Genomic DNA, 26,202 nt, shown 5'->3' with positions numbered 1-26,202 from the left:
TCTTAGACTGATTACAAGACAATTGGCCAATAAATAGTATCCTAAAACTCATTTGATAATTTTCTGAAATTATTTGTGATATACTACTACATGTGATACTACTTTAAAATATGCTGACCTCAACCTTCGTATATTGTTGCTTTACGATAGCATCCTGATTAATTCAGAGATGTGCCTGGATTGAGTGTTGAGTGTCTTGTATGCAAAAGCAGCAGCAATTATTTTTGCTTTAAAATGAAGTTAACACATTTTAAATGAGAGACAATGTATGATATTTGAGTGAACACAAAGTAAATAAGATCTTGCAATTCTTTTTATATGAAATAGCAATTTAGCTACCTCAACTCTAAACTCAACCCCAAATAAAACATCCGTAGCTTGATACTCCTCCTCCACAGCTGAATCACTGTGAAGATACACAAAGGAGAGGAAATATGATGTGCCTTGATCTACCTTTATGCAGGAAAGCCCCCATGCTGTGTCTCAAAGTCACCATCTGTAAAGTCATTTCATTTCACAAAGAAGAACAGGAACCTTGTTAATAATACCTGCCCCTTACCAACCTCAGTGGAATGTTGTGAGGTTGAATTAATGTCTGGAAAGCACTTGGAGCTCCTGAAAATAATACACTATGTAAATACATTTTATTATTATACCTACTGTTGTACTTAGCACAATGTCACTCTCAATTATTTGATATCATATATATTAAATAAAATTTTACTTCCTTTTATAGCAACTATCCAAAATAGTGAAAAGAAAGTAATTTTACAGTGAAATATGTGCATATTTTTAGAAAGAATACTACACACAAAAAAAATTCTTTTCAACTAAGTTTATTCAAAGGAGCCAGAAGAAGAAAAAAACTGATTTTCATGAATGAGCTTTGAATGGAGCCTTATTGCTTTTTAAAATCATGCAAAGTAGGCAAATGAAATAATGGAGCAATTGGATGATCCCTTTTTATGATCAGAGTGAAGTCATGGTATTGTAATTTTATAACATCGACTATTATCATCTTTTTTACTTTTTTCATTCTCAAAATATCTCGTCTATAGAGTACAAATTTGCTAGCATTACCCTTAGAGAGCCCATTCACCCTCGGTCAGGAAACCTTTCTTCTACTCTAAAGTGCTCTTCCCCCACTTGGTTGTTGATGGACCACGTCTACCAAAGATAGCCAGAGTTTCCTGTGAGTAATCCAGCCTCATTTCCCCACCATGCTCCTCTCTCCCAGCCCTTTAGGTCAGTTCCCAGTGCTGCCACCTACATGAAGCCTTTTCTGATTTCTCTGAGTTTAAGCACTGCCTCCATATTTCTTCATCATCTTTCTGTAGTCTAGTTGGTTCTCTGTTATTTTATTTGTAAGCTACTTGAAGGCAGGGATTGGCCTTTACACATCTTTATTTCTTTTACTATCTTAAACATACTGTGACTGCCTGACTGAATAAACAAATGAGTGTTAATGTTGTTCATGATATTCATTCTTAAAGTAGCTTAGGCGTTTTGAAGAGAAATTAATCTATACAGCAACAAAGGATTTTCACGAGTAGCTAAAAGTATTTTCTGAGAGGACTTTTCTAACTGTTTTCAGAATGTTAAAATCTCAACTGTAGGTTTCAGAGTAAGGCGTGAAGCTCAGGAACAGCCTGAGTGCTTGAATATTAATGACTGTGTGCTTCACAGCCTTAATTTTAAACTGTATTTTCCCTTTTTAAAGTGCTACCCTATTGAAATTTGCAACTCCTTTCTGTCCAGCAGGTCCAGGGCCTCGGCAACCAGGTAGACAAAATAAGTGGTTTAAATGGTTTGACTAACTTAAAGGGAAGCTTTTGTTTCTAATACAAACGTTTTGGGTATTTTTCTGACTTCCAAAGAATCTGTTCTAAGGTTTTATCATTCCCCAAATCATTTTGAATGTCACACATCAAGACCAAGCATGTAATTGGCTTTATTTGTGGTTAATATTTTTGCTTATATTTTAGACTTTGCTGCCCTTTTTTTCTTTTATTGTCTATTTATTTGGTTAAATTAATATGGACATATTGAGAACATACAGTTATGAAAGATAAAACAAGCACATTCAGCAAATTTACTAAAAGACTTTTATGTCATAATATACCACAGCAGAAAGTAATGCTTTTCAACTTTTTTTTTTTTTTTTTGGAAGGCTTCTTGCACATCACTGACTTCATTTCCCATCAAAACAGAGTGAGGACTCTGGAGAATTGTCTGAATCCATTTCCTTAGAATTATTTGTTCTTAAAGATGTCACAGATGATGGCATTTTGTTTTTATTTGAGAGATTATGTAATATTATTACCAGTTCCCCCTGAAATTTTGGGCATTTATGCTTTTAAAACAATCTCCATTTTTTTAATTTCTCTGTCAAAATTATGATTTCTATGAAAATATTGTGATGTACATATTGTGTCTCCTTTGTAGTACTTCTCAGTGCTTTAGCTTATATGGTGATACTCATATTAAAATTACTAACTGAATATAAGGCATCTCTTTATGATGTCATATTAGTAAGATTAATCATCTTAATTCCTCAACAGTTGATAATTTTCATTGCTGCAGACTAGTGCTTCTCAAACTTTAGGAAGCAGGAGATTCCCTCAGGATCCCCCCCCACCAGGGTTTCTGAGTTGGTCTGGGGTGGAGCCTGAGACTGTGCATTTTCAACATTTCCCAAGTGAAACTGATGCTGTTTTCCAGAGACCACACTCTGAGAACCACTTTATGGGCAAAGAGCCAGAATCCTGGTTCTTCCATACTTCCCAAGAGAGGCTTTCTCAATGTGGCTTCTTCCCTCTTCTAATTAAACCATCATAAATGATGAAATGTACTACTAGTCAGCTGAGAAATAGTTAAAAAGGATGGTAGCACTTAGTTTATACCAGGTATTAGACCAAATACTTCGGGAGGGACACATCAATGAATAAACCTTAATCCTGACCTTTAGGACCTCCGCACTTGGTGGGGAAAGTTCAGGATGTCGTGTATGCATGTGGCTATAAATATATTGTAAAATATAACAGATATATAAAAGAGAGGATTATGAGAGTAGAAACAGCTAGAGATTAACTATTGTTGAAGTGATCTATGAAGCCTTTTTTTTTTTTAAAGAATTTATTTATTTGTCAGAAAGAGAGTGTGTGAGCTTGCACAAGCGGGGGGTGGGGGAGCAGCAGGCAGAGAGAGAAGCAGGCTTCCCGCTGAGCAAGGAGCCTGAAGCAGGGCTCGATCCCAGAACCCTGGGATCATGACCTGAGCCAAAGGCAGCCACTTAACCGACTGAGCCACCCAGGTGCCCCATATGAAACCTTTTTAGAGAAAAGGTAGAGATTTTTGTTTTGGGGTTCTGGACCTACAAAGATGAGAAGATAAAAATTATAATTTTTTTTTTAGTACCCTATTTTGAAACGAATAAGAAAATCAGACAATGGCAAGATATAGTTGACTCTTGAACAATGTGGGAGTTAGAGGCACTGACCCCCCTGTACAGTTGAAAATACACATATAAGTTTTGACTCCCCCTAAACTTAAGTACCAATACCCTGCTGTTGACTGGTAGCTTTACCAATAGCATAAACAGTTGATTAACACTTACGTGTATGGAGTATTGTATTCTGTATTCTTACAATACAGTAAGCTAGAGAAAAGAAAATGTTGTTTTTTAAAAAGATTTATTTATTTATTTCGGTAAAGAGAGAAAGAGAGTGCAGGGCGGAGGGCAGAGGAAGAGGGAGAGAGAAACCCAAGCAGACTCCACCAGGACCCCTGAGATCAGACCTGAGTGGAAACCATGAGTCAGACACTCAACTGATTGTGCCACCCAGGCGCTCAGAAAAGAAAATGTTATTAAGAAACTCATTTCTTACTGAAATACATTTACACTGTTGTATTTGTTGAAAAAATCTGCATATAAGTGGAACTGTGCAGTCAAACTCGTGTTGTTCAGGAATCAACTGTATTGGATTTGGGCAAAATGTGTGATATGAGTATAGTATTTTGCATAAAGGCATGAATTTTGCTGTGAGACCTATATTCAAATTCTAACTCTCACCTTCTAGTTTGGGAGTTTGGACAGAGATTTAACCTCTGTGACTCTCATTTCCTAATCTATAAAATGGGAGTGATAATACTTGCCTCACTGGATTGTGAAAGGATTAAAAGTGGTAAAGTGTATGTTTTAGCCAGGAACCTCTTGGAAATAAAATGTAAATGTAGGATTAAACTGATAATACTTTATTAGACCAATAATACTTTATTAAACTGATAATACTTCATACTAATATTCAGGGCAGTGAGGATGAGGAAAAGTGGGAGTGAAGCGTCCGAGAATGCAACGATTTGGTGCAGGACTGTATTGGGGAACCTTTGAGGAGTAATAGCTGTAAGGTGGTAGAGAAGTTGACCTGCATCAGAAGTCTCAGCCAATCTCAAGAAGCTCAGGATTTGGATGGGTCTTTAAAAGAGTGGACCCAAAGTGAGACAAAGGCTCTGGGCCTACGAATTCCCTCAGTCACCAGTCACTGGATGAGGGATGGAGGGGGAGAAGGACAAAACCTGAGACCAGGCCGCTGAGTTTCTCCCATGGCATACTGTTCACGGTGTGCTGTCTGTCCGCTGCCAGTACGCATGCACTGGTCCTCTAGGGAGGAATGTGATATGATGAGCTCTGTGGCCCTGGCCACCACTTTGTATGGAGTCCCATAGGGACTCAACAAGGTACAGCAGGTACGCACTGCATTCTCCATTAGCTACATAGGTTTGCAAGGAGAACTCTCAGCAGTGCACAGCAGATGGAAAAAAGGAAAATTTATTTGCACGGCTCTCTCCCGTGTCCCGCTTCCCACCAGCCATGCCTCTATGCCTCTTAGAAAACCAGATTCCATGCTTTGCTTCATGGATTTCATCCACAAATTACACACTGATCAGGAGAGAGAAAAGAAGAGATCACTGAGGGAATTTGAGAAAGTATAAAAGATGGGTATCCAGTTGAGTTGATAAAGCAGGTAATCTAGAATATGGTTTAGAGTGAAAATTCAGTATAGCTGACACCCGTGTAGCACCTTCCTATGTGGCAGCCCCACTCTGTGTACTTTACGTAGATAATGTATTTGTTCCTTAGAATAGCTTGATGAAAAAGATACTAATACTAATATATTTACATTTTATAGATGAGGATATTGAGACTCAGATATTAAGCAGCTAGTAAATAGCACAGCAGAGAGTTTATATAACCAGGCGTCGTTTCAGAGTATATGCTTTGAACCATTCCACTATATGGCTTCCAAGTAGCTATTGTTATTTTTATTATTGCTATCATAATTAGAATATGTAAATATTTTATCATAAATATAATTAGCATTAGCAAAATATATTGAATATGAAAGACTTTACAAAAGTTTTAGTAATTTTTACCTTCATTTTTAAACGGATATCACCAGATAATTTATATTTATGAAAAGTGATACAGGAAGTCCTGGCACTTACCCAGGTTTCTTTAGCTATACAGTAGAAAACAGGATCACAAAATAAAAGAAAATGTATGTGGTTCATTCAATAAAAAAAATCTCTTCTGCATAGTATATCTTGTAGCAGGATGACTACAGCCTAATCTGCAATTAGAGAATTTGTAAATCTAAGGATCCTAATTCCATTTCTGCCATTAACTGATTTGTTATTTAGAATACATCACTTCATCTCTTTATGTGTTAACTATATTTGTAAAATAAGGTAATTAGTAACATCTATCGCATATATATCACAGGACTTTTTTTAAGGATAGAAATAAGACAATATATATGCCTGAAATGAAAAAAATATATTGAAAACAACCTGGAATTATTTGGGAAAAAATTTAACTTTTAAAAGTACTGCATTTAAAAGAGAAAATCCGTGGATAAAAAAATCGATAATTTTTATAATTTTATAAAGAAACCTAGTTCAAATGGTTTCCATCATTTAGTCTTTAATGGGATCATAATTTTTTATTACATCCTTTACACTGAGACATCTCTTCATCACTATCGATGTAACAAAACTTGTATATCAGGGATAAAAATTTATTCAGCTCTTCCTACTTGGTCATTAAACAAAGACTGTTTGACCTGACTGTAACTGTGGTGTTCGATATATCTGTACACTCTCAAGTATGGCAATAAATCAGGAACATAAGATTGATTTTTTTCAAAAATTGTATAAATTTATTAAATTAATTACTTTTGTGTTTTGAGATTACCACAGATCAGTTTTTCTAATGTTTTGTCAAATTTCTTGGATTTATTTTTAGGCTTTCCCAGTTCCTTCTGGGTTTATGGTGTGCTTTCTTTACATACTGGAAACTGACATTCTTTTACCGTATCTCTCAGTTTTTGCTTTCCTTGTCAAGCTCCCTGAGTTCATGCTGTTTTTTGTTTACATTTCCATATCCAGGAGATGGACTGTTTTTACTACATCAAATAATTTACACTTTTCATTTTGTATCCAAGTCCCATTACTTCTTTGCCCCTTACCTGTTCACGTGTGTGTGCAATTATATTGGGTATTTTTTTCTTTCTTATGTAAGTAAGATCTCTTCTTCATTAAATCATTTATAGAGCACAAACTTCTTTGTAGATATATTTTTTTTATTTTTGTGATTGCTTGGAAAATTACTGTGCTTATCTTTGGAATGACATAAAATTGGATACATGCATATCTGAATAATTATCCTTGTAGAGGCAGTTCATTGGTTATTTTAAATTATCTTAAAGACTTATAAGAGGAATTATAGAAGAATTTTTTTACATAATATTAAAAGTAAAGATGAAAATTAATAATGCATTAGCTTTTTATGTAACATGTGATTGTTATTTTTCCTGGTAAAAATTCTCATTTATTCATATGTACCTGCCTTGAAATTTGTACCATAAGGACAAAGAAAGGTCACCAATCCTTCTAACTCCTGGTTCTTTGTCAAAAATGGACACAGTTAATGAGGTTTGTTTGGTACAGAACAAATTCTCAGACACAGATAGAGATCCTTTCAATGGAAACAAATTTGTTTGGCTTTACCAGGTTACTTAGCGATTAATAATAGCCTTGAGATGCAGGTCAGAAAGGTCATTGTACCAGCTTGCCAACACAATCTAAATGTGCAGCTAGCCCAGCTCTGTGGGCGCAGAAGCCCCCAAAATACTATGCATAACGTAAAACAGGCTATTTTCTGACTCCTTTTTTCATATTAATAAGCAATTTTCAAGAGAAGGGTGGCAAAATGAGGGCCATGCCACTCCAAGTAATTCATTTATTTTGCAATTTAATCTTATGTTGAAAAAATTGCTCTGCTGCAATAGCATAGCATGGTGATTTTTAAACGTCAGTGTGTTTCATAAGTAACCTTGTATGAAGTATTGTATTAGTAGCCTTTAACATAAAATTGCAACAAAAATATTTCTAGACATTGAAGTAGAAATGAGAATCTTTTTTTATTTTTGGAAACTTTCCCTCTACTTTCCCTTGATATCTTTGAGGTAACTGCTCAGATCATTTGCTTAAAATTTTACTTAAAGAACTGGACACTAAGTTAGATATCTATTTTTAAAAAAGAACAACATATAATTTCAAAACATTATTTTAACATGAATAGTTAAATTTGTTCTGTGAAAATAAAAGATTTATTTTTTCCATATTTCATAATATCTTTATCAGGCATTTTTCACATAGTATATTTTAAAAGTTTATTTTTTGTTTAAATTTCTTAGATACACACACATAAATGATGAAATTTTCATTATTTTAATGGAATTTATTATACCTAGAAAGCCATGAACTTATTCACCTAGTTTAGCTTTTATTTTAGTTATCTGTATAATTGAACAAAATAACGTTTCAAGTGCAGGTTAATACATGTTGGTATTATTTGAACTGTTAACTGAAGTAAACTTAAGCATATTTATAAAAACCCATCACACTTTCAAAATTAGTCCGTTAGTTAGTATACAAAATAAATGATTAGAGATTTGTAAATATGAAATCAAAATTTAAAGGAAATCAGTAGCTCAGATGGTTTTTTTGGGATATTTACATACACCCAAAATAGCTAATCTTCAACCAAAGAAAATGGCAATGTAGTCGTTCACTTACTTTGCACTTGATATATTTCCTTAGCTGTTGAATTAATTATGATATGTAGATATTTGATTTAAAAAAATTTAACCACTGAAAAATCACTGAAACGCTTTTTAAAGATTACAAAGACTCAGTGGAATGTGCAGGTAAGATCGATTACACCACTGATTTTGATGGATGTGGGTGATGGTAGCTGCTCAAAAAATTTCTTGATTATCATCAGTGGAATAAGGAAAACGCTAGCAGAGTTTTAGTATCATAAATAACTGCAGATTGTTTTGATGCAGGGAGGCACTGGAGGAGTTTGCAGAGATGAAAGAAAGAGAAGAGAAGAAGGCCGACCTCGAAAGGGAAGAGAAGAAAAGAGATTACCAAGCCCGGAAGACGCATTACCTCCTCAGCACAAAGCAGGTTGGTCTACCTGTCCCTGACAGCTCCCGTAAACCACTTGGGCCCCTGGCCTGACAGAGATAAAGTAGCAGGCTGAATGGGACATGACTTGTTGAAAAGATATCACAAAGACACTACTTCACGTTCAATTTCGTGCTTCTGTGTAGGTGCGCTTAAGCACCATGGCTCGTCTGTGACAGCAGCTTCGTAGGCAGCCGCTGGGACGCCGGCAGAAGGTCCACGTCAGCAGTGTGATCTGCCACTGTGATAACACAACACGAAGGGCATAACCTCGCTTTTGAAACCCATTCTGAGTGGCTTATTGTTGTTTCGAGAATTGATCAAGAGCTAAGAAGTTATTAAACTGAGGTCGCTTTCAGGTTTTCTCTTTCACTTGAGCTAATGTTGAGATTAAAAGCATTCTTTTGCACCCTTTCTAAAGTTTGATGCACGTTTTCAAGTAAAGCTTTGAATAAACCTGCTTCAGCAATTACATCTTCCTATTGAGATACAAATGTGGAATTTGGAATACTTAGAATGATTTTCTTATAAATGGTAAAATTTTAGTGCCTCAGATCTTGTCATAGTTGCTAAGAAAAAATATATTGGTGTGTAGAATATTCTGCTCACAAAGAAATATGGTTAAAAAACAACATGAATTTGGGGGTTGAAATATATTTTGTTAATCGAGCTTCAGGCAGGAAACTAGCAATTTGTGGGTTATTTTTTCTCATAAGACTTTCAAGTTCAGTCTCATAGTTCCAGCTGGAGTTACACATTCAAATGTCTCAGACATGGGCAAGTCAAGTCCCTGGCGGAGTGTCCGTGGGTGTTATCTGAGAGTGAATGTCATGCTTTGAGGCATCCAAATTCAAAAACATTACGTACTGGACGGGCCATGTACATTTAGAACAGAGAACTGCACTTCTAGCCTCTATTTAGTAGAGTAATTAACAATACTTTCACTAATGATGACTATCTTAGTATTTACTTAGATTTATATAGCTGAGTTATCTCCATTTAACAGACAAGAAAACTGAAAGAAAATTATGGGACTGATTTATAGACATAAAACTAGTAATAATAGGTCTGGTACTCAAACTGAAGTCTTTGGATTCTAAATAGGCAACAAAGACAGAAAATAAAAAGTCGAGGTATTTTAAGTTTCAATTATAAATCCATAATAATGTAAAAAATTTATCTGTATAATTGGTGGGCTACATTTTTTAAAATGTAGAATCACATATCAGGAATTCTCTTTTTTTAACTTCAGTTATTAGTAATTTTAGTTTTGTTGAAACTAAGGGAGGCATAAATATGTCTTTAATTCTTTAAACCTGATAATAATTATTGGGTACTGTTGTTTATTTTGATAACTCTGAATCCCTTTTATACTTTGAATCTATCTTAATCTGAGATCTAATTGTGCTGTTTATACTTACGATGGGTAATGTAACAGCAAAAATAATTTTTTAAATGGTGAAATCAGATTTAATGGAAACATTTGTTAATTCTCTTTTATCCAGGGTTACTTAGATATTGAGTATATAAAGGAATGTTTTAGAAAGTCCATAAAGACTTAGTTATTTTACTAATAAAAATAATGGAATAGCAGGGGGTGCCTGGGTGGTTCAGTTGGCTAGGTGTCCGTCCACCTTCTGAGGTCATGGTCCCGGAGTCCCAGGATCGAGCTCCACATTGGGCTCTCTCAGTAGAGAGCCTGCTTCTCCCCCTGCCCCTCACCCTGCTTGTTGCTTTATCTGTCTCTCTCAAATAAATAAATAAAATCTTTAAAAAAATTTAAAAAAATAATGGAATAGTAAATATCCGTGGAATACTTACCTGTGCCACAGAGTATGGTAGATACTTTGTATGCATAATTTCTTTATTTTGATTTCATTTTAGTTTTAAATTTAAACACCTGGTTTAACAAATTATTTCACAGACTTGACCATGTAACTTGACTCCTGACCTTAATGAATTTTTAATATTACCACTGTGTTTTAGGTAGGTTTGTGTTAACAAATACAAGCTGTCAATGCCCTAGCCCATTTTCCTTCTTGTTTATACCTTGCAGACTGCTGGTAATATCCATGTATATAAACTTTAGTTTAGTGATCTCTTGTCTCCAGAAATCCTTGGCATCCAATAGAATGATTGTTTTTGAGGCGCTGTGTACAGTAGAAACAGTATAGGCATTGAAATCAGAGGTAAGTTGGCATCCAAGCTCTCCCACTTAGGGTAAAATATCAGGAGATTACCTGGAATTGTCTGTTTCACTCTGCAATTTGAAAGAACATTATGAGAATTGAATATAATATATTTAAAATACTATCTGGCCCTTAGAGAGCATTCCAGTAAATGATAACAATCATATTATTAGAATTTAACCTATCAAAGGGCACCTGGGTGGCTCAGTCAGTTAAGTGTCTGCTTTTGGTTCAGGTCATGATCCCAGGTTCCTGGGATCGAACCCTATGTCGGGCTCCCCGCTCAGTGGAAAGCCTGCCTCTCCCTCTCCCTCTGCCTGCTTATGCTCTCTCTCTCTCTCTCTCTCCCTCTCTCTCTCTCTTCTCTCTGTCAAATAAATAAATAAAATATTTTTTGAAAAAAGAATTTAAACTGTGAAGGATAAACGAAGATTCTATACTTTCATTTTCTTCTGTTTGTCATAGTTGTTGGAAGCATTCATTTTTCTCATTTCTTTTCTTTGCTTTCCTTTAGTTACTAATGAAAATTAGTTAGAAATGTTTATAATGATCTTCCCCAACATCCCCCTCCTCCATTTTACAACTGCCCTCACAGGCCTGAGGGCAGCAGAGGGGAAATGATGTTCTTAAATACCCTTCCTTGGAGAAGAACATTATAAAAATATCAGAGATTTTCATTTGGATCTGGCAAGTTGGTCTGTTTTGTCACAGTGATCTTCATATTTGATCACAAATAACTGGAGATAAAATACAACCCTTTGAATCTATGTACTTTTATTCCCAAAGCAAACTTTTTTTTTTTTTTTTTTGGTAATGAAATAGAATAGTGGTATCATCTTAGTCTCATCTGTTGACATTGGTCAGGGGATTAGTTTTACTGATGGGATGGTACTGGAATTTCAGATGTTTTACTCCTTATTTTTCATCATGATGTAAAAAAGGTTGAATTTTAAATTGATATTACAAGTCGCAATTATAAACCATCTTTACCTAAACAAAAGTATGCAATATTCACCTTAATCTAAATAAAGATATGCAACACTAACATTAATAAATAGATTGAATATACATCTTAACTTTAAAATTCTTTAATTATTCCAAAAAACATACTTTTGAGTGCTGACAGTCTATCTGATACTGAGCCAGGAGTAGGACGTATAAATGTATACTATATGATCCTTCCCCACAAGGCATATTCGCTCTGATTTCAGTGTATCCCAAACAAATATTTTTACTAGAAGGGAATTTGATACCTTTCAATTGCAGTTTATATAGGTGCTCTTATTGAAATTAACAAACATTTATATTTATGATTTTGCAATTCCATTTATTATTTTATTTTCACAAAAATCTTTCCCTAACCTAAGGAAGACTCAGAGAATGAAAGATACACATTTCAATTTGAGTATTATTACTGATTTTCTCAGCATGACTTGGCTATGGGGGAGAAATTAAGCTGCAGATTTTAAAACATTCCTGAGATATTTACAGATTAATTTAATTGCGTGTTTTAAGAGTTTTGATTTCAAATTATATTAAATATACATTTAAGTACAAAATAAAAGCCAGGTATGAATTGAGTATTTGTTATTAAAGGCTTGTGTCAGTTTTAACTCTCAATTTATGCAGTTATTTGAAAATTTACTGAATAAATATATTCAAATGTAAATAATTTTTATAAGAAGTACATCAGGAGGGGCGCCTGGGTGGCTCAGTCGTTAGGCGACTGCTTTCAGCTTGGGTTATGGTCCCGGGGTCTTGGGATCGAGCCCCACATCGGGCTCCCTGCTCCGCGGGAGGCCTGCATCTCCCTCTCCCACTCCCTCTGCTTGTGTTCCCTCTCTCACTGTGTCTTTCTCTGTCAAATAAATAAATAAAATCTTAAAAAAAAAAAAGTACATCAGGATACGAAAAGTTCTGCTGATGTATTTAAAGGGAATAATACTAGTAGCCTTTTTAGAACTATTTTATTAGTGATTTCAATAATTTAGGAGTGATTTATAATGGTATATAATGATAGTTTATAGAATATTAATTTTCAGACTAAGTTTTCATAGGTCTAATATAGCTTCACTTAGATGAGTAGAAATAAAACGTTAATTCAGACAAAGAATGCTTTAGAAAAGGTAAGGAATTTTCTAAGCCAAAATTGTATTTGTGACTTCATATATAGATAATAAATAGTCATATGTTATTTAATTTTTAATAATTTTAAGACTATTTTGCTGATATCAAACTGATAACCTGTTTCAAAGTCAGTGTTAGTACAAATCTAGTGTATATCTTCTTAGAATAGTTCTAAAATATATTCCTAATTTTTACTGATATTAAGTATCTCATCTTTATGCAAGCAAATATGTTAGCACTAATAGGAATTACACAAGTAAATAACTAATATTGCAATAAGTGAATTAATAGACCCCTCAGGGTTTTATTAATTAAAAAGTTCAAATCATATTAAAGCACATTTTGTATATGTTTATTTCAATCAGAAAGCTGAACATGGTAACTTATTTGCATAAATAATCAATCACCATTTACTAGTAGTAATAAGGTTAATTTGTTGCTACAGACATAATAGGATTAGTCAATTATGTTTCCCAGAGAATACTATTTGTTATGCACCCCATCACCTGTAAAACAGGATTGGGTTTAGCGCCCTTATTAAATGAACACATCAAAAAACCTTTGTCCCTGTAAAAGTTTTATGAAAAGAAAGCTAATTTTAGTTGATTTGAGTAAGTAAAATGCAAACATTGCTTCCATTTGTAAATTTATCTTTCTGCAAAGATTGATTACTTAATAAAGTTACTTATTTTGATTCAGTAACCAGTCAAACTAAATCTAACACATATAGGACATATTAGATTTGAAGAAAATCTCATGTGCAGATTTGTTTTATTCCAAATAAACTGACTTTCATTCCCATCCTTGTTCTTGGGTAATAAATTATGTTGTCTGCTCCACCTACTGGTAGATACATGAAAAAGGCCTATTGTTGGACTCTTAGAAGACACTGCCTCTCAAATGTTGCCAGAATTTTTACAGATCCTCCTAGAGAACAGCAGAGTTACAGATACAAATGTAAGATTCAAGAACCACATCATAAATAATGTTTAGAGATATAGGTTATTATATAGAATTATATACATTGTTTCCTGATCAGTGAAAAATATAACCATTTTTTATTTCAATATACTAATGAAAAAGGATGGATTCAAAATATATTCATGACTAAGTGTAACTACATGTATTTTATTTTATAACAATTGCTTTTAATAGTTTATACTTATTCAAGTTAAAACTAAAATGAAAATTTGTAAATTTAATTAAAATTTGCAATAGTTTATGGAAATAATTTTCATGTCATCACTTACATAATAGGTTTCCAGTGTTTTTTCTTTAATAGGTAATTTTTATATGGACACTGAGGTAATGGTTTTCAGTTATTTAAGATTCTTTAAAAAGACCCCATACTCCAATTAATATTGATGAAACTTTACTTATTTTATTTTTTGAGAGAAACAAATGGTTTCAGCAACCTTTTTTTTCAAAATTTTATCAAATCACGTGTGTATATGGGAGGAAAGTAGCTTAATTAAAAAAACTTAATATAACAAAAATAATTGATAATCTGCTGATATGGATACCATATTGATATGGATAACGTGTTTATAAGACAAATCTTACAAGGTGAAAAAATGTGTAAATTAAGAAATACAGTAAGTCTTCCAAGTCATTTATTGCTTTCAACTCTATCTCCTCAAAATCATAAATGGGGAGATTTCTGTGCTTAATATGTAATTGCTCACTTTTAATTTGAGGTGATGAAGTAAGAGAAGAATGGCAGCCTTTCAGTGTGTACCTGCATGTGGGCAAGCACATGTGCGTGCATGCATGGGTGTGTGTGTGTGTGTGTGTGCGTGCGTGTGTGTGTGTTATGTATCTTTGTGTATATGGTGTATTCAGAAAGCATCTTTGGAGATCCTTCTCATAAGGCATTTTCCTTAGTCAACGGTATACCACAGCAATAGTTGGGAAACTCACATGTGATGTTAAAAAGTACCCCTGTAATAACTGTCTGGAATATACTTTTACACCTCATGATCCTTATCTAAAAACCACTTCTTTGACTTAAAAATATCATGTTCCTCTCTCATTTCTAGGTTGGACCCCCCCACTTTCTCTTTTTCCCTCTTCCCTCCCTTCCCCCCTCTCTGTATTTCCATAATTTACAGGCAAAAGAAGTATGCCTTGATATTTATGACTGTTAATAGTATCCACTAGGGGCGCCTGGGTGGCTTAGACGGTTAAGCTGGGATTGAGCCCTACATCAGGCTCTCTGCTCAGCGGGGAGACTGCTTCTCCCTCTCCCTCTGCCTGCCACTCCCCCCACTTGTGCTCTCTCTCTCTCTCTGTCAAATAAATAAATAAAGTCTTAGAAAAAATAACAAACAATGAATCATGGAACACTACATCAAAAACTAATGATGTAATGTATGGTGATTAACAGAACATAATAATAAAAAAATAGTATCCACTGTATTGAGTATATTACATTTCTGATCTTCATGGTTTGATACAACCTGATTTAGGGCATTCACATCGCGTTCCTTCTGCTTTTTGGCTTTTTTTTCTTCTTTATGTGCTTTTTTTCTTTTATTTGTCCAAATCAGTCTTTATTTTGATCAATGATATAAACTATTCCTAGTCATCCAAATTTTTTAAATCTTTCACTCTTTTTCATTTTCTGTGTAAAATCACAGACTTCTTTCAATTTATTCTTCCTACCGTCTTTTAAATAAATTCCATTATGTCCATTTCCTGAACTCTGAGCAATGGTAATAATCTTTAAAATGATTTTCTTTTGGGGCGCCTGGGTGGCTCAGTTGGTTAAGCGACTGCCTTCGGCTCAGGTCATGATCCTGGAGTCCTGGGATCGAGTCCCGCATCGGGCTCCCTGCTTGGCAGGGAGTCTGCTTCTCCCTCTGACCCTCTCCCCTCTCATGCTCTCTCTCTCTCTCATTCTCTCTCTCAAATAAATAAATAAAATCTTAAAAAAAAAAAAAAATGATTTTCTTTTTCTTTAGTCTTTTTCTCTTTGTCCCAGTATATTTACCACTATCAGATAAATTTTGCTACAGTAGTACTTTTTATGTCATGTCTCTTTACAGTTTATAAAACTCCAAAAATTCCTTGTTGTCCATAGGATAAACTCCAAAGTTTTCAGCATATACATTTGAAACTCTCCAGACTGACTCTACTCTGCCTGTTATATTTAGCCTTATCTTCCTTTCCTCAGGGTGAGCATCCTGATACAGTCTGATTTTATATCCTAAAAACAAACATTCATCACAAGGGTCTCTTTATATGAGATAGGTGACTTCTTGTGGCTTGTCATATTCTGGAAACTCAGAAGCTTCCCTGTTACCTCCCCCACCCCCAAAAAAGAGCCAACATCTCACATATGTTCCACTAACACTTTGATTTTGCCATTACTTTATTGTTAAAGATACATTTCTTTTTCCTTATTAAAATACTTTTAGAAAGGAGACAGCTATTAAGGTGTTCTTATTAGTATAGCTTGGTGAAAATTAATAACTGTGAATAGGCTATCATAAAAGGAGGGAAGAAAATTATGTCCAGAGTCCCGAGGCAATGCCTAGAGTATGAAGACCAAAATGGGCATAAGGTTGGTAACAAAGGGAGCCAGAGATGCAAGGGATATATTGACTACATGGAATGTCTGGGGAGAAAAGTAGATCTTATAAGGCACTGTAAAGATAATTAGGAGGACATGTAAGAGAAACTTGGCAATTTTGCCATTTTGCTTATCATCTCTGCTATTTAGTATTCCTAGTTAACTATATAGCTCTAGATTCCTCTTATTTCTTTCCTGCATCACACAGCATTCTCAACAATGAATTCTTAATTCATACATTTTCCACTCCCTGGCTATGGCACATTTTTTTAGGTTGAAAAGGTCTGGCAGTAAAACAGAATTATGAAAGTAGGGAGCGGGAGTAGATTCACAAGTCTTACATGAAGATCTTATATTTGTTTTTGCCAACTTCCCAGTAGTTTGTATGTTTCCATGGAGAAAAATATAAAATATAGGAACTATGCTGACAGAGGACAGGACCCCTGTTTGGAATATACTAGAGCAGCATGGGATCTTTAGAGATTACCATTCTAGCTCTTTCTGTTAATAGATTAAAGAAAGCGGGTCTGGAAGATGAAGCAACCTGCTCAAGGTTCTATAAATAGTTTATATAGACTCTGTGCTGTTGGGGCATCCTCAGTACAGTGCAGCCACAGTGAAAATCTGAGTTATGATCTACATGTGATTCACCTAAATAAACTCTATTTGGAAGGGACTTTATCCTAGGTTTGTGACTATCTCTTTATCCTTGAAAACACTAGCATTCTGAGTATGTACTGCTCCTTGAGTTACCCTCAATTCATTGAATTCTCTTTTTACCCTTTCTCCAAAATGTTTTAGTACTTAAAAGGAACATTGATTTGAATGAGTTCATGGACAAATAGAAACACTAGGCCCTGCATACAAAAGAGTGAATGAAGCAAGCCAGAACATAATGTAGATTTCTATGGTGCCTTTCTATGAATAGCTCAAAGCACGTTTATTACTTTTATGCCCACAATATTCTATAAAGTAGCAATTATCTTTCTGGTGATTGAAATGCTCTTGTTTAGTACTCATTTTTCCTCTGGACACTTGGCAGATTTATTCTTTCCAGAAGACTATGTAGTGAATAAAGATCTGACCTATGATCTCTGGATCCATAGTTTAAGAGGCAGGTCCTCAAGTTTGGTCATTTGCTCTTGGTCCCAAATGAACTGTCCACATCACAAAACCATCACATAATTTGTTACTATTGGCAGTCTCTGTTCAGAAAAGGCCAAGGACTGAACTAGTGTGGCAAATGAATTAGCTATTAACTTTTACATTTTATTTCCTCCTTCTTTAACATTATAGTTTTTATTATCCTGTAATATATGAAAGAGAAAATTATTGTCCATTGTCAGTACTCTTTGAAGAGATAAAGTGAAGTGGTTAAAAAAAAAAAGTCTTGTGTCCCCAAATAAGTCCCTTCCCTGCTCTTCTCCTTGCCATCACTTATCCACCATGCATCTAAGAAATGGAGGCAAAAATACTGATGGAAACAAAAATAAAATAAAAGTTAAAGAGAGACCACTCAGGTAGAGAAAAGTGCCTTAGCTACTTTTCTTATATATATTTTCCTTTTCAGCATGCTACATTTTAAGTTATTTTAAAAAATGTCCATTAACAGAACACACACTGTAAACCTCTCCTATGCATGTGACCAGGGGCAGATTCATGTGTTTTGGGGGCCTGAAGCTAATACAATTTGGGGATCTACCTTCAAGAAGTGACTATACGAAGTTACAAATACAGGAAGATGAATACTTTTTATAATGAACAAAAAAATCATTTCAAGCACATTTCAAATTTTAACATCTGAGAACACCACCACTCAAAATGTAAATATAGTAGTTTATTAACCGCTTGATAGCTCTATCATATTTGCTCACCATATTTTGGTTTCATGTCTCTTTGATTGCCTCTTTCTTTGACAATAATTTTGTTATGCTTTCTAGAGTGAAAAGAGAAAGTTATTCACTCCTTTTTGTAGGAACATTGATCTAATTTTTTCATTATTGTAAGAAAGTTAAATGATGCGTTCCTATTTGTGTATGCTGCATTATTGAGTATATTTTTGAAAGGGAAGATGTTCCACTTTGGAGAGGCAGTGAGGAGAATCAAATTCTCCATTTAAGAAAATCCCACTTCTCTTCCACTAGCACATACTTCCGGGCCAGACAAATTAGGATGGTCTCGTAGTACAGTGCGGCCTCTGGTGCTGCACCTTTATTCATGAGGCCTGGTGAGTCTGCCCACTGGGTTCAGGAATATTCCTGAAAGTTATTCTTACATTGGGATCACCCAAGTGTGATAGAGGATAAGTCAGAATATAAAAGACAGTGGGACTAACTGATGTCTTACTTTCATCATAAATTCTACAAAAGAACATAACCATGTGAACACATTGCCAGGGTCCCTCTTTGTGTTATGGAAAGAGCCTGTCAAAATGAGGGCCCCGGAGGTTAAGCTGAATCAATTTCACTGTTATTTCACCTCTTGTTGGACTATATTTTTGTATTGTGTTAAACTTGCTCAAAGAAGTTTTAGCCATTAAAGCTATTTTAATTTATTTAATTCAATTTAATTTTATATGAATAATCTTCTGCATATCAGATATCAAATCTAACATTCAGACATTTAAATGAACATTATTATTTTAGTCCTATCCGTAAAATTGAGGCACCTGATTTTCTTTAGTCCTCTATTTTTTTATTTTTGGACATCAAAATCGGGGTCTATTTATTTCCAACCAGTAATGAGGTAAATTTTTAGTGTATTAGGTATGGGGCAGGGAGAGTTCTTATTAGGTATTACAGGTATTACACAATAACCTATATATACACCTCTACATATGTGTATACACATACACAAACACAGGCTTATATAAAATTTCAAATACAGCTTTAATAGAAAATTCAAAAGTCAGAAAAGAATTAGAGAAATTTGTAACAAAAGTAATTCCCATTTTCTACCTTAATGTAAAATGTTTTTTTACTTACCTTTATACTTAGCACACCATATTTTAAATTGTACGCAGATGTTTTACACAAGGTAATTAACAGTTAACTGGTATATGCTTATTTCTATTAGTTTTTATAAAATTAATGTTGGTATGTTAATTATAATCAATTTTTTCAACTGCTTCATTAATTAGAGAAGACAGTTTTTGGTGGTCCTTTTTGCTATCCCCAATTATAATACAATGAAATCTAAAACTTAGAAACTCAAGGAAGTTATACCATTGCTCTAATTAGATCTGATGAAATAATTGGGGCTATAATAGTTTGTAGATTTGAAGATTTATTCCTAATATCATTATGACTAGTTTTCTAATTTTTTTTATAAGATTTTTATTTATTTATTTATTTGAAAGAGAGAGAGAGAGAGACCGTGAGAGAGGGAACACAAGCAAGAGGAGTGGGAGAGGGAGAAGCAGGCTTCCCGCTGAACAGGGAGCCCGATGCGGGGCTCGATCCCAGGACCCTGGGATCATGACCTGAGCTGAAGGCAGACGCTTAACTGAGCCACCCAGGCGCCCCCACTAGTTTTCTATTTTTAAGACACTTCAGAAATATTTTAGAATGAGACCAGTTAGAAGTTAGATGCTGTTATAAATGGATAAATAATGAAGAGGTAGAGTTTGTCAGCTCATGATTTATCTCAGCTCTTCTGCAAGTCCAGAAGAATAGAGAAGTTCTGCTCACCCCATGTTCTTAATATTTAAATTCACTCTTTTGGATTGGAAAATGTTAGAAATATTTCCAGTGAATAGCTAGAGGCCAGATTTTAAAATCGCAGGCTTTGGCTTAATCCATCTTCTTTATTTCTTCTTCTTCCTTTAATCTTCCATATATCTCCTTCCCTAGCCCTTGTACCCTATAATCAAAAACATTATTCCTTTGTATTAAAACTAGGGACACAGGGAGAGAGTTTATACTTTCAAATATTTTCTTAAAATGAACTCAAACTACGTCAGTGATCAAGATACTCAAACATTGACTAATGTAGCTTATTTGGTCCTTAAGGTCACTGTTAAGAACATGAGTATTTCTAAACTTTTGAGTCTTAATTAAGGTATAGTCCAACACAGGAAATCGTCTGTGATCTTGAGATTTTATGCAGTATAAGGTAGGTAAATATTTTGAAAGACATAGAAAGTTTGTACAATATTTTATATATGTATTATAATCACAAAAGAAACATAAGCAAAGAGGAAGTGCAGTTGTTTATTTAAAAATATATATTAAAAATTAGTTTCGGGGCACCTGTGGTGGTTCATTCATTTAAGCATCTGACTCTTAATCTCAACTCAGGTCTTGATCCCAGAGTCATGGCTCAGGTCTTGATTTTGGAGTTGTGGGTTTGGGCCCCGCATTGGGCTCCACACGGAGCCTACTTAAAAAAAAAAAAATTAGTTTCATTATGGTGTGAGAAACATGACTTTAAATTTAGTATAGGGGCATTTGGGTGGCTCAGTCGTTAGGCATCTGCTTTCGGCTCAGGTCATGATCCCAGGGCCCTGGGATCGAGCCCCAAGTCGTGCCCTTTGCTCAGCGGGGAGCCTGCTTCTCCCTCTCCTGCTTACAGTGCTTGTGTTCTCTCTCTCTCTGTCTCTTTCTGTCAGATAAATAAATAAATAAATAAATAAATAATATTTTAGTGTAAAGTGGCGGGTTTTCTGTTAAATAGTCTTATCAATTGGTGTTTCTATTTATATATCTTTTGACAGTTGGAAGTATTTCACTCAGAAAGGAGTTCTGTTATCTACACAATATCACAGCGGACAGTAAAGTAAAAGATGAGAAAATGGAAGGAAGGTGTGAAGAAGGGAGGAAAGAGGAAGAATTTGTCTTTAAATCTTAATCTGTTACTATCTCTTAGGCCTAAAATAAATGAACTGCAGGTGTCAGTAGCTGTTGTTATGCTGAAGGGAAAGTCTTGCTGAAAGGATATGATCGCTCTTAGTTTAGAGAAAAGTAGTATTTTCAAGGTGCTTATATAATGTAAAACATTCCTTTATAGTTTTAGTCCCTTTAATGAGTTGTATTTTAAAATTTTTTCTCTTAAATTTATTCAGCTTTATTTTCTGTCTCCTTTTAAATTAATACGTGTGTATATATATATATGCATATAATTTCAGTATTAATATATCTTTGAAATAAATTATGAATCATTAAGATAATATAATTTTGTTGTATTCATATTTGTTATTTATGCTTATGCTATCTATGCATAATCAAATCTGAATTAGTCTTAAATTCATATCATTAAAATGATTCAATTTATTTTACCTGGCTCGGTTCTTTATATATCCATACCAAAATCAGCTTCTCTGTTGACAATTATCTAAATGCTAAAACTGTGGTTGGGCCTTCCCTGACCTTGCAAGGCACGGTTGTTGCTTTTTTCTTCCATGTCTTTATATAACATTTACCATTGGTATTCTGGTTACATCTACTTCCCTCTAACATAGGCGAATTCATAAAAGAGAGCAACCATGTCACTTTAGTATCCCCAATTTCTAATGTCAAAGTCATGGTATTTCTAATACATGTCCTAATTCTGATTTAAAATACTTTCATATTAAAAACAAGAAAGGCAGCTTTTATTTCAGTCCCAAGTATTCACTATTTCTTCTCTGAATTAAATAAAAACTATAAATAAAACAATCATTTTGACAGATGTAATAATTTTTAGTAACTAATACCTGTATTTGGTAAAATATATTTTAAGTGACTTTTAAAAGGGCAAATCTTATATTCAAAGGAAAGGCAAAGGTGAAACTAACATTTTTTTTTTTTAATTCTATAATGTCCCAAATTAAGCCAAGTTACATAACTAGATAGAGTGAAGATGAAATTCAAACTACGGTCTGGCTATCTTCAAAACCATGCTTGGTTTCTTTTAAGGTATGGTTTAAAGAGGTCCTAGCTCAACATTTTTTTCCTGGATGATGGCTGAAATCATATCTTTAAATTTCTTTCTTTCTTTTTTTTTTTTTTTTTTGAGACTTTATTTGTCAGAGTGAGAGAGAGAGAGAAAGTGCACAAACAGGGGGATAGGCAGGCTCCTCGCTGAGCAAGGAGCCCGATGCGGGACTCGATCCCAGGCCCCTGGGATCATGACCTGAGCCGAAGGCAGACGCTTAACCGACTGAGCCACCCAGGAGTCCCATGTATCTTTAAATTTCTATTTATTTGATGACAATTACTAGACAGTATATTCAGCATTATTAGCTTTTGATGTTTTGTATGTGAAAGCTTATCAGTTCCTTTAAGCATCAGGAGGTGGGAGGCATAAGTCTAAGATGCAGAGTCTTCTCACAGGAAGGCAAGCAAGCCTTCATGGGCACTTCTGGAGAGCTGTTGGGCAATGAGTTTGTCTTCTTGGGAAAAGAGCCATGAACAGAGGAATAAGGGTGGGTAGTTATATCATCTATTAAGTATTTTCATCTTGGGGCACCTGATGGTTCAGTTGGTTGAGCGTCTGACTCTTGATTTTGGTTCAGATCATGATCTCAGGGTCATGGAATCAAGCCCTCAGTTGGGCTCTATGCTCAGTAAGGAGGCTGCTTGAGATGGTCTCTCTCTCTCTCTGTCCCCCTCTGCCCCTCCCCCTGCCCTCTAAAATAAATCAATCTTTTAAAAAGAAGTATTTTCATCTTTGAGGCATCAGCTGACGTTCTGAAACAACAGACATCCTACTCAACACGGTTACACATTGTTTTGTGATCATATGATTTGAGATAAAGAGGTATCTGTAAGAATGTAAATGTTTTTGTCATCTTTCTCTTGCTCTAACTAGTAATGTGTAAAGGTAAAGGTCAGTGAAGTTGGAGGAGTCAAAGAACTGTGAGACTATACTGTTGGGATGGGTCACCCACCTATACATGAAATCACCCAGAAGTTATCCCAGAGCACATAGTAGAAAGGAAGACTGAACTAAGTGCCAAAGACTATCATGAATATGGGCAAATGACCAGCGGGTCTGTATATGATAACCACAGGGAGGGATAAAAGAATGCATAATTTAGACTGCAAGAAGGTTGATGAGTACTGGTTTGAAAATGACATTGGGGAACTAAGAAAATGCAAATCTCTCCCTAGTCACTGTGGTACAGGGGAGTACTAAAATGCTTTGTTCAGTAGGCCTGCTGCAAGGGAAGTGGTGTTCTAGAGGCGAAGGAAGCTTCAGTCATAATAAAAAAAAAAGGTAGAGAATATATTTATTGAAAAATTTGGGGGCAAAGAGAAGTTGTTTAGCATAGATGGGAGAAGGGTTCCACAGGGCAAGGTTGAAAAGATTATAGGCGAGGGATCAGAAGTACTGAGAAAAGGAACAGGGTAGTTGAGGATGAGGATACCAGAGAATCTAAAGGAGAGCTGGGATTAATTCGGCAGACAATTATTTGACATGCCAATTTGACAAAAAAGCAAATACAGTTATTTGATCTGATTATCTCTTAATGTAGAGAAATTTAAGTCTCTGTGCCTGTTCTTTATTTTCATTAGCACAGTAATAATATGTAGGGCTGAAAGTGAATTAACGGATCAAAAAGTATAAGGGAGGGGTGCCTGGGTGGCTCAGTTGGTTAAGCGTCTGCCTTGGGCTCAGGTCATGATCCCGGGGTCCTGGGATCGAGCCCCACATCCGATTCCCTGCTCCATGGGAAACCTGCTTCTCCCTCTCCCACTCCCCCTGCTTGTGTCCCCTTTCTCTATCAAATAAATAAATCAAATCTTTAAAAAAAATTAAAAAAATAAAATAAAAAGTATAAGGGAGGTATTATTCCCTCATATTTTTGAAATGAAGGAAATGAAAGAAAAAGCTCACATAAAAACTTGTGAAATAACCCAGCAGTACACCCCAAAAGCCAGAGACTAGACTGTTACTCATTTTAGACCAGATCAGTTTTTTTATCAAAATATTGTGTTGTCATCTCCCTTCAGTTAACTTACTTTCCCTCTAATTGTGTTTGTGGCCAATTGTGTTACCACCAGAAGAGAGCTTACGTTTGAGTTGAAAAAAGATAACGGTTATGAAGCATAGTGGAATTTTCTGGGCTCCCTACCGCTAAGGAGGTCAAAGCAAAATAAGGAAGCAAAAGATAACCTAAAAAAGATAAAACAAAATTTTTATTGAAGGATAACACAGAAAAGTGCAAAAATACTAAAGACTCAGCTCAATTATCACAAAGTGGCAGGTATAATCTAACCTAATAGGTTCTAATTAATAATTTCCATCCAAGAAGTCACAGGTCGACAGAACAAGCCTGTGAGAGCACAGTAGTCTAAAAGAGAGGTGGTCTTTGAGATTTGGTCACAAGATTGTAGCCAACCAGATTAAGGCAACATAGCATTTCCTCATGAGGCAGTCAGTCCTATACTTTGATAAAACTTAAAATGGCTTCCTCCTGTTTGCTTAAGAAATCTTTCTTCAAAGACTCTTGGGAAATCAGTTTCTTGCAGAGCCTCAGATAACACTGGGAATAAAGTTTGACAAATGCTCCATTCTATTAGTACATTTTCTTTAACAAAAGAAAATTTTCAATTCTGTTGCCTGTTTCTGTGATGCTAAGTATTTTTCTTTTAGCAACTAATTGTCTTGAAAGTCATCTTTTAAACCCAAACCATGAAATCATTTTCAAATTAAATCATCTGTAGAGGAACTGAGCAAGAGAAAATAGGTTTCTGAGGGGGGAACAATGGTATATAATGGAAGGCTTGAGGTGGGTGGTGGTCATAAAAACATGCTTTACTGTTTTTCTTAGGTCATTCAGACTTCACTAGTACGTATAATAAGCCAGCCCAGAACGTGTAGAAATCGTGTGTTAAAGGCATCGCAATAGGGAGTTTTCACATCACTGTGGAACTGGGTGTCCACTCTCACTGCTCTACTCAGAATACCTTTTGATAAGGTCACCCAGGAATCTCCTAATTATAAATCCACAGGACCTCTGGGAGATTTGCACACTGCTCATCACACTTGTGGTATTGGAGCTTCCTTTGGCCTTGGTGACACTGTGGTCAACCTTCTGCTCTTTGATCATTTCTTCTCAGTCTTCTTCAATAGTCTATTCAGTAGTGTTCAATGTGTATCTTTACTCTGATATTATATGGGACTATTTATAGTTCTTTAATACCACAGTTATTTAAAGTTTCTGCTCCTTTGCACATCTCGCTGTTTTCTGGGAATGTCTTCCTTCACCTTACACACCAGGCCCATCCCTTCTCTTCTTTCATACTGCTCAAATACCAGGCATCCTAAACCCACAGAATAGTCTATTCTCAGTATGGCTATATATACATATCAATGCTAATTTCAGTATTTTATAATTATTGATAAACTGTCAATGCTGTGACTCAAATCGAAAAGCAGGAATCAAAGCCAAAGCTGGAGAGAGTGCCAAGGTAGCAGATAGAGGAGGAGAGGAGGTAAATGAAGCTATACTGGGGGGCGGGTAGGGGGGTTGCTACGTGTTAGGGAAAGGAACAGGCCTAGAAAATTTTCCTGAGCAAGAAAATAAGCAACTTTCATCCAGTCCTGCAGGGATCGGTAGAATAGTGACTTGACATTTGCAGAGAAAAAGATAAAGGAATAGTTTAGTGGGGAAGATTTCCCAGAAAGTCTTTTACGTAGACTCTTCTCTTAGAAATTCTTTCAAAATGCAGTATAGTTAAAGGGAATCCTGTTGGGGGGCAGGGGAAGGGGGATGTTCTTTTAGTCCCAAGATTTTCTGAGTCATCATAATATTGCTATATTTTAGAAGACTCAAATCAGTCTCCACTTCTT

At 35.1% G+C, this 26,202-nt stretch overlaps 1 protein-coding gene across 1 annotated transcript in view; it reads left to right on the top strand.

Annotated features, from left to right (window-relative positions):
• The window catches only part of SPATA17 (spermatogenesis associated 17), a 214,258-nt gene that overhangs the window by 62,833 nt on the left and 125,223 nt on the right, over positions 1-26,202 (top strand). The window contains exon 6 of the mRNA XM_028104762.2: positions 8,412-8,535. Coding sequence (XP_027960563.1) covers positions 8,412-8,535 — 124 coding nt within the window. The remainder of the gene's footprint in view (positions 1-8,411; positions 8,536-26,202) is intronic.

The sequence above is a fragment of the Eumetopias jubatus genome, unplaced genomic scaffold, assembly GCF_037043125.1.
Source record: "Eumetopias jubatus isolate StellerSeaLion01/CBP00866 unplaced genomic scaffold, mEumJub1_p1.0 scaffold_12, whole genome shotgun sequence".
NCBI lineage: Eukaryota > Metazoa > Chordata > Mammalia > Carnivora > Otariidae > Eumetopias > Eumetopias jubatus.
Note: the sequence above shows the minus strand (reverse complement) of the source record. Positions and strands in the feature narration are given on the sequence as shown.